At 39.7% G+C, this 15,845-nt stretch overlaps 1 protein-coding gene across 12 annotated transcripts in view; it reads right to left on the bottom strand.

The window, feature by feature from the left end:
• The window catches only part of FAT3 (FAT atypical cadherin 3), a 419,137-nt gene that overhangs the window by 58,023 nt on the left and 345,269 nt on the right, over positions 1–15,845 (bottom strand). For all 12 annotated transcript variants that reach the window (XM_068669037.1, XM_068669045.1, XM_068669068.1 and 9 more), the window contains 4 exons: positions 13,960–14,156; positions 12,730–12,883; positions 11,049–11,282; positions 111–500 (listed from right to left, as the gene is read on the bottom strand). In XM_068669037.1, the coding sequence (XP_068525138.1) occupies positions 111–500; positions 11,049–11,282; positions 12,730–12,883; positions 13,960–14,156 (975 nt within the window). The remainder of the gene's footprint in view (positions 1–110; positions 501–11,048; positions 11,283–12,729; positions 12,884–13,959; positions 14,157–15,845) is intronic.

Genomic DNA, 15,845 nt, shown 5'->3' with positions numbered 1-15,845 from the left:
TGAGTCTTTGTCCTTGGAACTTTTTTTATGGTCCAAGAGGTTTCTCCAAAGCACTCACATTTTTTCCGACGCTTTCATGTTGTATTACAAGTAAGAGCCAGTTTACAAACCTGTTTTTGAGTTAATCCTGAACTTCCCCTTCTCATTCCCAGATCTGATGAGATAGGTAATCTCAGCATTAGTCCCAATGTCCTGGCTTGTAGCAAAAACAGACAGGACTTCAGTGCCAGGTGAAGTGTCTTCAGGTACAGTAACGAGATAATCTCTTCTTTCAAAGACGGGGGGATTGTCATTAATGTCTAGCACTGTAATGGTAACCGTAGCAAACGAGGACAAGGTCAGCACAATGCTCTGATCTGAGGCCTTTACACTAATGTTATAGGACGACTGAAGCTCTCTGTCAAGTGGATGCTCCAAAATAATGATTCCTGATGAGCGGTCAACTGAGAAGTAACCATCTGCCGAGTCTGCGAGGGAATAGGTAACTTTTCTGTTCACACCTAAAAGAGAAGCAGATGTGAAAATTATAATGTGAAATATAAAATATTTTTTTAAAAAAGCAAAACAACCTTATCTCTAACCACCTAATGGAAAACCTAAGGAAAATCTGCTATCACACTCATTGTTTCCAATTGGTGTGGAGCACATGGAGGTAATGCTGTTCCTGAAGGTACAGCATTGCTGAAGGGTTGGGAGATCAGGACATGCTCTTCTCACATGTCAGATCTCTGTGGATGACTTGAGTTCCTTCCCTCATCATGATGCTTTTTAAAATGATCACTTTGTAGAAGTGCTGCATAACGAAACCTGAAAGTATCCAGATTGTTCCTTGCCCCAAAAAGCTTACGGCTGAATTAGGTAAGACAGGCAGAATACTGAAAATGGAAATGCCTCAGCGCACATCCGGAAGGAATAGAAATGTATTTAAGGGAAAAATAAACACATAAAAATTCATCAGGTGGCACAGAATGTACTTGCTACCAGTGCTGCCTTGATTCCTGTGTTGAGAAGCAAAACATTATCAGAAGACGATACCTTTTAGACAAAAGCTTCATCAAACAGCTCCTGCAAGAACATGGACATTATAGAAAGGGAAGTCCCTCGCTCCCCCAGTTTAAGAGCAAAAATTGAATTGTACAATAGCCCATGTTTTTCAAAGCCTGCCTGTATTTCCCAATACATAACAGTTATCCTCCTGGCTGCTGAATATGTAGATCCATGCTAAAGTTGCTAGTAATAAGGCCTGAGGGGAAGGTACTGACTTGGTTGTTTGCTGTACTACAGTGGAATAGCCATTTCAAATCTAATTAAATGTGAACACAAATGCAACCTCACTCAAGCTCCCTTGGTGCTGGTTGTTTCTGTGCTTTGGTCCTGGGTTCTCTGCTAAAAGATTATAACTAAAACACAAAGATCCACTAAACCGGAGTGTCTCTGTTTTTAACATCTCTCACTTGAGCATTTGCTGCCCTTTTTGCTGGAGAACAGACCTTACAAGCCTGATATTACTCAGATGAACAAGAGCTACCAATCCCTTCTAGGCATATTTTGTTAATTTAAAATTTGTGACAGTATTATTCTGCTTTCCAGCAGCAAAGCATCGTAGAAATGACTGATCAAAAGCAGCACAAATCACATTTGTTTTCTGCTTGACGTAGCAGGAGTAGGGCATCCACACAAGGGGGAGCTGGGAGACTCTTTTCTTCAACCATGCTCACATAAAAGCTAGAGCAACTACAAAGTCCCAGACCCTACTCAGATAGCATTAGGAATTACTGTTTGGCCTCCTAAGGGAATAAAGTTTTTATGCAGTGCTTGAGACACCAGAGGATATTTCAAACATCCAAATGCCTTTAGAACTAAGAAAAGTTTAAATGCCAATATTGTAATGAACCAGATTTTTTTTTCCCCATAGCATCACAAATGTAAAAACTGCAGGGAAGCTCTCCTTCAGCAAAGCATGAAAGGCAGACGAGGAGACTTTCTGTCTTACACACTAAGAACTGAGCTCAGCACACAAGCTAGTTGGAGACTGTTGTGTGTGTTGGAACACCTAGACCCTGAACACCCTACAGCCCGATGGAGACCATGCTCATATCTTCGCTTCAAATGCACTGCCACCTGACAGTCAACTAAGGTGACCGAACTGAAGAAGGAATAAAACCCTCTGGAGGGTGGAAGGTTTTGAAGGTCTGAACGGCTGGAGATATGTCTGCATTTCTGTCAGGATCTCCTTTTGCTAGAAATCCTCCTCTAACCTCCACAGGGACAGAACTGACCAGAACTGTTAATGAGCTGTTAATTGGAATTGATCCCTAGGGATGCTGGAAAAGTGGATTTTGCCTGATTCAGAGCATGCTGCTGAATAGCCAGCTTACACACACACATCTCAACTTTAGAGCTATTTAGAGTTATGTACTTGGATCTCTTGGTATCTTCCAGCTTCTATATAGAATTAAGCACTTCTCTTAAGCAGGGACCTTAACACACATCTTCTGTGCCTACGTGCCTGTGACTGCATAAGAGGCTGAGATTTGTCTTGGTTTTTCTCTGGCATAAAGACCCTGTTTGATACTCTTTTTGATAAGTGTTGATCCCGCAAAGAAGCCTGTTCAGATTTGGATTATGGTGTTCTGGTTGCTAACACTACGATAATTAATTTTTAGGCAGAAATGGAGAGAGTTATTTCTTGAAGGAAAGTGTTCTTTTCTTGGAAAACAAGAGAGGAATACAGAACTTCCAGGGGTGTGGGTTATCACATAGCAATCTGTCCACATTAATAGATTGATGACCAAAACAGTCCTATTTTTTCCCACAAGACCTGGAAGAAAGACTCTTACAGGTGAATTTATAATTTTATGCATTGAGATAGAGAAAATCTGTGCACAGGGCCTGAGCTGGGACACTCACAGGTACCACTCCTTTGCAGCTTCCAGCCTGAAAGCAGAGGCAGAACAGAAAGAGAAATACGTATCTCTGCAGTGCTTAATGGGGCTGCAGCTTAACACTTGTTCCTTGGAAGGACAATGAATTCAATAAAAACCTGCAGCAGAAACAGCACTTTGGAGGAATTGTTGTGTTGTATCAGTAGTTGTCTCCCCTCAGCTTCCTGGCTCAAGTCAGGAAAATAAATGGGCAGGAGGCAAAGATGAGTTAGAGAGTTATTTCCACTGAAATCCAAAGTACTTGAGTGTTTAGGGTTACCATATGCCTGGACAGAAGCATCCACCAGTTTGTGTCAGTGGCAGCCCTGCTGTGGAGTTGATGGTAGACTCTGCTGTGATTATAAACTTTTTTCTGTGGAAAGGACACAACTGCTCCAACACCACAGTTCCTGGATTGGTAAAGAAAGCAATCCTCCCACACTGCTTGCCCACAGCTGTTGGGGGATTAATGTTTGCAAACTGTGTTCTGTCTATTCACTTACTCACTTAAACTTCTCAGATTTCTAAGGTGCCAATCACAACCATAAGCTATTTGAACACGGAAAGCTTTGCAGGAATTACTATTCCTATAAGAGGATTGCAGTATATTTTTAAAATAAAGGTAAAAGCTACCACATTTTACATTTAGACCTGTATTAGCATATGATAGAATATTGCCCTTTGCCAAATCTCTGGTGTGAAGAGCTTGTACAACAGCCATCTAGTACCTCAAATGTCATCCTTCAGCAGGGATTTTTCTAGTTTTCTTCTGTACTAAAACAAAGGAACATATACTGAATGTCACATAATAAGATCTTCTATGTCATTACTGCTTTGAATAGAAACAGGGAAATAAAATCTTTCTCTTTATAATTAAGAAAATCAAATTGCTCCTTGTCTAAGTCAATTGAAAATGGTGGAGTTACAACACAGGTTGATCCAGATGAACATCAGTAAAAGGCTGAGCATTAATACAAAAGGCACAATCCCCATATGACAGTGAATTTTTGCAGTGGGCATTACCTGCTTACTGCATCACACATGATTTGAAACTTATACATATTCAAGACCTTATATAGAGTGTTACTCCTCTCTAGTTGCCGTCTGTCACCTGAACTCATTATTTAATGTTTTTCCCCAAGTATAGCTAGCCCACTCATTCTTGTTTATCTGTGGAAAGTGAGACTTAACTTTGTTGTCTGCTCACTTACATTTTGAAAACCTTGGGAAAGAAAAATAATGGCAAGCATTAAAAATAAACAAACAAGAAGTAAAAAAGAAAAAGTGTCCAGAAAGAAAGCTGTAAAAATAGTTATTGCTTATCAACTTATCTGTTAAGTTTAGGCATTTTACCTGACTATTTATTGTGCTTTGTCTTTCTTCTGTTTCATGGTGTGATTGTTAACAGTGGCACCTATCACATTTTGTGATCAACTAAATGTTAACTACAACACCAGTTACTGGTAGTTAGAAGTCATTAACAACAAACAAATACTAAACCAGATTTTATAATTCTCCATCATTTTGAGATAAAAGGGAGAGAAATCTTGACAAAAGTACCTTGCTGAACTGTAGAATAATTTTCAAGTTATTTTTACAATTTAAGCAGAAAATCTAGCCAAGTTCAATCCATAACACTGCTACTGAGACATGCTCTCACTATGTTGTTCCTTTTCTGTGGAGAAACAACAGCCTTAATTCCAAAAGCAGTTTTCTGGTTTGGTTGGATGTTGCCTTCTTCAGCAGGAAGACAAGGTCTTTCTAACTAGCTCTTTCCTTCTCTCCTTCTCTTTTCTAGCAGGGATTTATGTAGCCCAGGGTGTGGGCATGCACAAGTTGTTTCCATCAGTGATCCTGAGTGCTTCACTTCTTCATGATTATCAGGCATAAGCTTGATTATGTTTTCGAAGTGACGAGAGGCTATGAAGTAATTGGAGGTGTAAACACCATTTGGATACACCTAATTTAGAGTTATGCTGGCTGCAGTAACACTGCATCTGACAATACTGGGCAATTTAGCACTATGCTGAAATAGTGGTCTGTAGCAGGAGAATGCATATATATTTATATGTATGTATGCATCTATGCATATATATACACACACATAGACATAAATATGTATGCTTCAGTGGCCCAATTCAAACACAGGCCTTATTCAATCAAAGTAATCCAGGAGGTACAATTCTTTCTGTTTGTCATGCATCTAGTTCTCTGGCACCATGTTGTTAATAATGTCTTAGAAATCTCAAAAATAAAAGAAATTCATGGGAACAACAAAGTATAAGGATAGCACCTAGGCCATATTACCCATGTTTCTTTCCTTTCTACCTGGCCTCCTAGGATGTTGCAGAAGGAAGTAAGAGTGTTTTGATGACTTCTGCTTGCTGAACACACAGTAACTCTGAGTCATCTCAATACACAGATACACATTATTGTAATGCAAGATGGGTGCTTGAGTTCCCCTGACTACCTATTTGCAGCTTTAAAAATCTGACCCTTTGAAGGATTCAACAATAGGGTCGCATAGTCTGACTGCTAACAGGATTGGGTCTCCTAAGTGTCAAGGCAAGGGAAGCAAAATATGGAATACGAAGTAGGGCTTATTTAGGCAGAAACCTGAGTTTTCTACAATAATCCCCAAACACCTTGTTTGTTTACCTCCTAACACTAGAGAAGTCTCAACTCCACTGAGTCTGACTATCATTTTTTATTTGGAAATTTTTCCGGGGCCCAAAGTGCAGCATCTCTGCATTCCTCAAAGTGCTCCTGACTTTATTAGAAGGTGAAAGCTAGGTTTTCTCCTGAACAGCTTTCTGAACCTGTAGATGTCCTCAGGACTAACCAGTCTGCCTTGGGCAACCTGGTCTAGTAGAAGGTGTCCCTGTCCATGGCAGGGGGTTGGAAATAGATGATCTTTAAGGTCCTTTCCAACCCAACCTATTCTGTGATTCTGTGATGACAGTTCGGGGCTCTTTTATAATGCAATAGTAGCTAAAACTTTTTTTTTTTTTTCTTTAAACTTAGCTGAGGGGGATGTGGGGCTTTGCTCTCCCACTCTCCCTATGCAACAAAATTCAAATGCTTAGAGCACCTTAAAGGAAGGAGGAGTAGGTACATTGCTATAGGCTATTACTTTTCATTGAATAAGCCCTGGGGAACAGTGCACAGAACCCAGTCACCCACCATGCTACAGAGCAATTCTCACTCGTGTTTTTTTTTCAAAACAGCTTCAGTGATGGTGGAAAAGACCTTCTACTTCAACTGTAACCTGAGTCTGCATAACCCCTTACTTATGCAATGTTGTTTTGAATAGCCTCAAAAAGAGGAACGAATAATTCAGGTCTTCCATATCCTGCATTGGTATACTATCCCCTGGACTATTTTATAAGGCAGTGGGGCAAAGAGGTGAGTAAATATACAAGAAGCTCCACATATGTTTTTTAGAGAATGAGCCTTCCTTGCCATCTTTTTTATAAACACTCAGACAACATCATCTAGCTAGCCGTGGCTTCACTGCCAAAGCTATCTACCTAGTAGCTGGGTTTTATTACCTCTTCTATCCTATTATTTGTGTTATCCTTCTTATGCACATTTCAATCTTCATTTTCTTCTTTTTCAGATCCTGAATGCCTCAAAATTTTCCAGACCTGCTTTAAGGGACCTGCCTAACATAAACAAACCACATTTGAAGCAGAAGTTTGTTGTACATTTGCTTTGCCAGCGAATGTCAAAATCAATGTTGCCTTCAGTATTTTCATGTGCCATTACGCATTATACAGAAAAGTGCTCTTTAATCAGGTTGTGACCGCCTTGCCTGCTTCTCTGCGATCTCACCTGGCAGCACTTAACTCTTCCCTGTGTGGCCCAGCTGGGTGTACAACGGGCTCACTTGCCCTAATTCCTTCAAGAGCAAAGCCCATTGCTGATACAGCTGAAATCTTGACTAATTACTTCCATACATGTGTTGCTGGAAATGGTCACCACTGAACCACCTTGGGTTGTGCTCACTGACACTTTGATGCCACTTTCTGCAGGCGTTTTGTTTCATAAACCCCAGAGTGCTATGTCCCTTGGCCATTATTTCACAAGTATTTAGTTTTTATTCTTTTAATCGATTCTTCAGTTTTCTTGTTGACCCAATGAGAGTACAAGAAGGAAAATAAGGTATAATACTTTTACTGCGCAACCCTCCTGGGGGTAGATACACTCCAGACTGAACTGACTGAAATCTAAAGGAGAGTCTACATTACCATTCTTCCCTAAGAAAAAAAAAAAAAAAGAACAAAAACATTTCTTATTTCCTGTGCACCTGCCTTACAAGTGTACATGGTAAGGGATTTTATTGTATTTTTTTTGCAAAGTTAGTCTTTATTGAAACATCAAAATTCATTGAGGCCTAAGACTGCTGGGAAAGCATCAGTTTTGTGATAGATTTATTTCAAATCCAAGTTAAAGCTTTCCATCAGAAGCATTAAGCAAATGGCACTCCCTCCCCCAGTTCACCAGTTCCCCAGCAGCCCACCGTGCAGATGATGGGACACAGTCTGCTCCCCTGCACTTCGTGGTGGAGGGCAGGGTTCGAGAGCAGATGTCTCCCAACAAGAAAGTCAAATGGCTTCCCCAGACGGGCTCAGTCCTTTCTGCCACAGCTCTTTCACTTTACATGAAGAGGTGAATAATTAGTTTCCCACACCGAGAACCAGGCCGATTAAAAGCTTGATTGATTAAAACTCTCCACATTAAAGGTACTAATCAGAGGGCTACAGAATCTGTCTCATAAATCTTGGTCCAAAGAGTATTTCACTCTACACAACTCTTTAAAAAAAGCACAGCCAAACTCAAGCACAATTGACCTGTATAACCTGTCTGTATAAACTTACTTAAGGTAGCCTCAAGTATTATCCAAGCTCCCTGAATTAGGCTTTCAACACCCATTTTTTCCCTCCAACCTACCTAAGTACTGCAGCTTCAAATACTGAGTTTGTTTCACCAAAAAAAAAAAAAAAAAAAAAAAATCAGATCTCTGCTTTTCCCTGTTTTTGTCAGAATACGTGGTAATTTTTGCTTTTTGTTCAGCCTCCTTTTCTTTCCCTAAATGAGCCAAGGTCACATGTACCCGTGCTACATCAACACAGCCATGAGGGGCATCACATAGCCAACATGGGACCCACGTGTCCTGGACAATGTGCCCAGCTCTGTGCTGTGAGGCTTGTAGGTTTGCAGTTCATCTCATTCTGAGGCGCTACTCCAAGCACACAGAGTACACACACACACACTGAATGCTCAGTTCATAAAATTGCCTAAACATAAAAGTTTTCCCAGACAGCACTGCAATCTTTTTGCTGCCTGCAAGCACCATAACCTGCTTTAGTTATAGCCCAGGAGAAATATACATGGCCAGAAGAAGGAAAGAAAAGCTTCAGTGATACAACTCAGTACAAATCCTGCACAACTTGGGCTGCAGCACTGTATGCAGGCAATAAAACATGAGCAGCACTGAAAATGATTATGGACCTGCAATTCAGGTAGCAATTTGGGCTCCAGATTTATTTTGATGTTTATCAGCTTTCTAATTTCGTGCTTGCCACGAAGTCCCATGTACGTTTCCTCAGTGTTGCTGCTCTAGCATAACCCTAATTCCTTTGAAACAGGCTGATATTGTAGTTGTCTGATGAGCTTGCTCAGATAATTACACCTCAGTGTTCATGCCAGCGCTTCTTGTGCCCTAATTTGAACAGAATGGAGTAATTTGGCACTTTGATTTGAAGACAGTGGGAGGTGGAAAATCTACCTGCTCCCCATGAACTTCTCTAACAAACTGTAAAATCAGCATTTGCCCTTCATTTCTTAGTTTGCACATATCAAAACCTGATGGTGGCAAGTTAGTAGGAAGCATTATCTTGTGGAAATATTACGGTTTTCCAATGGAAAAAAAGATAGGAGAAAATATTGTTCTATAATAAAGTTATCAATATTTTAACAAAGGGATGTGTGTATCCACTCTCTCTTCTAAGCATTCATTTAACTTAAGATACCTAGATACATGGAGAGGTTAAATGGAAACCAGCTTGCATGCTACTACAGTTAAGTTCTCAATAGCTAAACCCATTTTTTTTTTTTCTGCTGAATACTGTAAAGCAAAATCACAGCTCTTCTTCAGTATGTCCAGGTGGTACAGGCAGTTTCTAAGCATGTAACCAAATTACAAATATATGAAACAACTTATGCTCCAGTCCTGAAATCTCCCAGAATATTATGAGTTCAGGAACTTTAAGAGACATCAAAGGCACAAAGCAGATACAACACTATTTTCCTGTTACTAGAAATTATCTTAATTACCCAGCACTGTCTGACGACAATATTTCCAGTTTTATGTTAAATGCTATTTAGTTGCAGGCAGTTGCAGACCACAAATTGACTTATCTCAAGTTTTATCTCAATGGATTCTACATCAACATTCTTACCCTTATGGTATCTGGTTCTCCACAACCTAGAGCATAAGAACTGTCAAATTTTAAGATTGATTGTAAAATGTTTCCTGAATGTCAAAAATTGATCTGTATGATGATTCCCAGCTTCATTTATGTTTTTAGGATAACTCTCCACAGGACCCAACAGGAATATCGTATTCCATGGAGAATATCAATAATATATTTCTACTCTGTGTTGGGAACATTACACTATGTAAACTTAATCATTTTGCAGCAACAGGGAATCAGTGATTTTGGTATCAATAGAATAAATAGTATTAATAGAACAGTAATTAATATAAAATCATATTTTAGAGACCAGAGTCGCTATTATATATATGATAGTGTCTTGTCTGATTTTCAAGTCTAGTCATTAAAGGAAGGGCGTACCGTTTTCTTACTCATCCCTCTCTTTAACTTATTGTGTTTCAGAAGAAGATGTAGCAATTAGATCATGTTTTTTATTTTTATTTTTTTTTTTCCATAGCTAACCATCTTATTATGCAAAGTTGGTGCTAACAGGAACTTTTATTGACAACTTTCAACACTAATCCCTTGTGACTCTCCACTCCTTGAATGTCATCTCACCTATGAGAGAAATGGTAATTAAGACAATGGAAACCAACAACACTGGGTGTTCAGACTGTTCAGTAGCTAACTACAAGTAATTGGCTCTTCACTGCAGGGCAGTGTCATAAATTTTAATAGTGATTTTTCAGCCAAGCATATAATGCAGCACTTCATAGATACTTTAATGAATGCTTTCTGCTCCTTTACTGATTACTGTATATTTACACTATCAACCTTACTAAAAATTGGGACTTCCAGCATGTACTGTACTTTAAAAAAATATATTTAATTATTTTTTATCATTCAGTGAAAGGCCTGCTTTTTATGTGAAGCTACTTAAGCCACAGTTTTTACAAAACATCTCCAAAACCACAGGAAGAAAAAATAAATTATGGGATTTATTTATTCCAGCTGAAGTGAATAAGCTGAGAACAAAATCTGATATTCATCAGGTTTTACCACTGTGCTATGAAAAATATCTTTAAATATTTATAACTGGGCCTAGATTTCAAGGTTAAGGTCCTCATATAATAAACTATTCCACTTCAAAAGAATATACGTTTAAACAGCTAGAACATTTATAGTGTATATTCACAATGTACAACAATAGTTTCATGCTAAGGTAACCAGCTGGAACAAATGGGAGTTATAGCAGTATAAAACTCTAGTAATATTGTGATTAATCACATATAAGTCCCTATAGCACTTAACTATATTATTTGCCTATGTAGAGGCATGGGTATCCAAAACCATGGTTCAGGAAAGGACGTGAGACCACTGGAGGAATAAAGTTGGAATTTACCCAAAAAACTATCACTGATCAAGAGAATAAAAGACTACACACTTCTGTAGCTGCTGCAATGCTTTTTCTGTTTGTAACACCATCATGCCAAGCTCAGCCATGAGCATTTCAGGGTAACGAAAGAGAAGACAGAAAAATGGGGATTATCCAGAAACAAGGAGGAAAAAATGAAGAAAGATGAAAGAATGAGGAAAGAGGAAAGAAAAATTAATCTGCATTGCAGTTCCAACAACCCAGAGTTTTCCTGTACATTAGTTACTGTTTGCAGTGTCACTCTCTTACCGACATCAGGATCAGTGGCTTGGACTCTTGTTAGCAAGGCCTTAGTGGCAGTATTCTCATAGACACACGCGGTGTAGTGATCAGATGAAAACACTGGTGGGTTATCATTCACATCTTCTAAAATAAGATGGATTTCCGATTGGCAAAACCTGCCACCACCATCCGTAGCTCGGGCAATCAGGTTGTATGCAGGGATTTTCTCTCGGTCAAGTGGGGCCAAGGATTTCAGCTCACCTGAAATTGATTAAAAGCAGCAGTTGTCATTACTGCTATAGCAGCATCACTAATACTAGACAGTGGGAGTAGCTCAAAAACACGTATTTAACTGAAATTTATGAGAAGAAAAAACAACCTTGATCATTTCAATGAACAGATTAAAAACCCACAGCAGTGTCACTTCTCACTCCTCTCCACCCAAATAATTGAGCTGGTGGCATGACTGCAGGTAGGACAAGCCACTCATGGTGGCCTTTGAGAATCTGCAACTTGTAAGAGATAACATGGTATGTTTTCTGAAGTCCGTCTTTTATTACTCTCAAGATTTATAGACTTCAAGACTTAGAAAAGTCACCACGAATCTACTGATGACAACAGCCATAATGAACTGCAAAGTTTTCTAATGCTACCATTCGAGACAGAACCAATCTCTTCTTCCACATTTTAACCTCCAATCACCTCTGAATTCCTGTAGATGCCTCTGGCATCTAGCTTGAGTATGACTTCTTATTCATATAACACAATAAACAATAGCAGCAAAGACAGTTTCTCACTCAGACTGTGAGAACTTTACCCACAATCTGCTTTCCACAGCACTGATAAATGACAGCAAACGTGGCCACATCTGCAAACAGCCATTATTAGTCAAAGGGTAAGTTTTGGTTTATTTTGGTAAAGGAAGTAATTTGCAGTAAAATACGAGATTTGTTCTTAAGGAGGGCAAAACTTCCCTTTCCACACACTGCACAGACCTCTGAATGCCTCTTGACGGTAGCACTATGACAATATCAGGTGCTGCCTCCTGCTAGCCAGGTGGAGGAGGCATTGCACAGGGATGGACTTAGGCTGTCATAACAGAAACTAAATTCCCAGAAGTAACAGAAGCAACAAAAGAGTGGGATTTTTATTCATGGAAAAATTATTTTATTTAGCTTTACTTTATAACAAGCACAAAATCTGGACCTTCGCAGAGATCAACACCTTTTTCAAGACCCTCTGCCAAATGAACAACACCTTTGTAGCACTCCCCTGTGCCCACAAATTCGTTACTGATATCCTTTTTCTACTCAAGTCTCTGTATAAAAAGAATGTTGTTGTTACATGGTATAAAAGCCAGTAATTCCAGATCAGAGTGGAAGACATAAAGTCCAAATGTGAAGGAGGACCCTGCTGGCAGCTTCTCCTCTTCTGCACCAAGACAACTCCAGGACAAGGGCCCCATGTCTCTGACCTAACTTGAGGTCTGGCTGGGTAACAAAAGGGTCAGCTTCTACTGGCCTGAACACAACACTCAACCTGGACAACAAACATGTCCAACCTGGAATTACCACTTCCAAAGTGGTCATCCACACCTGTCAGAACTGGAACTGGCTGATAACCAAATGTAACCTAACTTTAGTTAAGGAAACTGGTACCCGCTGAGGGATTAAGAAGGCTATCTGAAAACGTTTAGTTATCATCTTACCATTTTCTGGATCTAAGAAAAATTTATTGTTCCCAGGACCGTAGAGAGAGTAGCGAATTTCACCATTGGACCCAATGTCAGCATCTTTAGCTTTGATTTTTAGAATGACTTTGTTTGATGGAATATCTTCAGGAAACAGTGCTGTGTATGCAACCTAGAGAAAAAAAAAAAGACAAAAAAAAAAACAAACAGAAATGTAAGATATGCAATAACAGTATTTTATAACTATTGTACAACTTTTTTTTTTTTTTTTTAAACTCTCTGTAGTGCATTTTTCTATACAGGAAACGATTTCCCTTTATGTAATACAGTCCTAGAAATTCAAATCGCTGCTGAGCCTTGAGGTGTCACAAAAACAATGCCAAATTATGACTCTTAATAGGGCTAGTCTTAGGTGTAAAATGCAGTCACATCTTCTGTCTTCCATTTCTTTCATCAACACCCATGAAATGGATAAGTGTGCTAATGAAGACAGCTGTTTTTATCACATCATCCAGCAGTGTTGAGGGAGATACAGATTGTGATTCCCCAGAGTGGTGCTTGTAATGACAGCAGTCCATCGGTGATAATGTAATGATGGGAATTACATGTGTGTATACATATGGATATATATAAATAAGATTCTGCAAGCTGTACTGTTAAGGAAATCTAGATTTCATAGTGCCTTTTGTTTCACACACACCTTCCTATCACAGTAATACCGGTTTCCCACATTATCTCTCCATAGAATACGGGACAGCTGATGCTGTGAAAGCTGTGGTCAGGCCATACTGAATGCATGCCTGACAGCTCGAGAGCAAGCTATATTCTTCTACCTTTTCCACTGTGTCTCTGGCTGCTAGCCACCTGACACATTTGGGAAGGCTGGAGTTAGATTAGACTGAAGACATTTCCACATGGATTGTGAAGGAAAAGCATTTTTTTTTCTGTTGGGGGAAAGTGGCTGCCCTATAGCAATACTACCTCACAACCCTTTGCATTTTAGAAAGCCAGCTAAGAGCATATTGCAGAAGATGGAGGAGACTCCTCCACTGCCTTTGCCAGGCCATTATCCTTTCACCTTGGCCTCACAAGACTGTTGTATCCTGCTTCCCTCCACGTCACTCTATATCCCTCACCTAAGACCTTCAGGATGAAAATGGGCATCTCCTGTAAACACAGCAGTGTCATCCACTGGGAAATCATCACTTCTAGCACCACAGAAGATTGCAGAGGGTGTTGCTAACTCACCCGCTCACAGACTGGGTTGTTATCATTAACATCAGTGACCGTCACTTCCACAGCAGCTTGGGTTACAAAGAGGCCATCCGTGGCAGTGATGTTCAGGTAATAAACATCTTGTTCTTCCCGATCTAGTGGCCTTTTTACATAAACCTTCCATTCGTTCTGAACCAGTCCCAGAGCAAACTTCCCTTTGGGATTCCCTCCTGCAATGAGACAAGCAACAAACAACAGGTTAGGGCATCCCTCCAGGGCTCCCACCTGATTTAAGCATAAATACAGGCTCATCCTAGACAACCAGGAATATGCAATTGTCATTTGTTTTCCAGTGACAGGTGCTTTCAAACTTGCAGATTCAGGATATCTGTAATGAGATTACGTTCCCTGTGTTTATTGCCCCCCAAACGGCTTGTATGAAAGTGAACCAATAACTTTCAGCGGAAACAAAATCCATTTAGCAGAGCTGAAGATGATCTCTTGTTTAGTTCCCCTTAAGGGCAATCAAATTCAAACTGTGAACAATCAATAGTCCTCTCAGGCTGGTACAATTGTCTTTCCACTTAGTCTCGGGAGAGGATGTAATACACCGCAGCTCTTGTTACCAAGACAATTTCATTAGCTGTTGATTATGCAATCAAGGACTGGAAGTAGGTTCTATTAAGGAATCCTCTAATGAAAGCTTTATCATACAGCTGTGCCTTTCTTCTGCTCATTAAAATTCTAGTTTTTAAAAAAGTTTACACGACAGAAGAAGACACATTAGTATTAAATAGTCCTAACAAGAGGTCATTTGAGGAGCAGTTGGAAGATAAGCACTACAATTAGGTCAAATGTATCAGAGAGTGAGAGCTGGGGAAAGCCAGCGAGGAGTGCAGGAGTCAAAGCAGAACAGCTTTTTATCATGCTGTAACACCAACAGCGAACCTCGTAACGTTGCTCTTCCACATCATTAAACCGCATGGGGGAAAAAGCAGGCTGGAAGAGGGAAAGATTTTGTCCACATCATCCTCAGGAAGGAAGGAAGGACATTTCACATGTAGGTGAAGGTACAAGGAATCAAACCAGGGATAGCTCTTTAATGTCTCTGACAATTATTTACACTTCCATTTGAAACAGTACCGTCCTCTGCCAGCTCCACAAAGAAACCACTATTAAGCACCTTTCTTTGAGCCTGTTTTCAACCCCCTTGTCAGACCAGACAGAAGACCTTTTACGCCAACCACCCAGTCTTCTGTGTCCAGTATCTAACATGTTTGGTCTGTAAAAATGTATCTGCACATTTAAGGATTTAGGATGGAGAACAAAATAGTTATAGCAAACTTGTGTGCTATAGGAACTGAGTGAGGCCAAAGAAAAAACGATCACACTGCTCCACTGGGTAAACTTTAATTCCAGCTAACCTGGTACTAACTCTTTTCCCACCATATTAAGCTTTCTCCCGTGCAGAAATGCAATCTGAGAACTGCTATCCATGTTTCTCATGTATAAAAGTGCTATAAAAATATTAAGGGAAAGCTTATTCTTTCTTGTGTCAGGATCAAGAATGTCAAACATGCTAAGTTTGGCTTTGCTCACAACTTATTCAGGGTCCTGACATGTGTCAGGGGATCTGTCCGAGCTTAATGGAAAGACCAGGTTCTTAAACCTTCCTCTCTAGTTCAATGTTTGAGTAAATAAGTGTTTAAAAAAAACCAACAAATCCAACAGAGAAAAGATGTATTTTAAGGGCTGAATGTATTTGAGCTGCCTCTGCTGTCAGGAGATTAGGTGTCACTGCTGTTGTTTCTGGTGGCACAATTCTGTCAGTTCCTGGGGACCTGCTTAGCAAAAATAAGGCAGAGAAGATCTGAACTTAAAACTGTGCTTAAAATGAAGCAAAAAAATGTAATGCACAT

The sequence above is a fragment of the Anas acuta genome, chromosome 1 (assembly GCF_963932015.1).
Source record: "Anas acuta chromosome 1, bAnaAcu1.1, whole genome shotgun sequence".
NCBI lineage: Eukaryota > Metazoa > Chordata > Aves > Anseriformes > Anatidae > Anas > Anas acuta.
The sequence above is the reverse complement of the archived record's forward strand: the minus strand, read 5'-3'. Positions and strand labels throughout refer to the sequence as shown.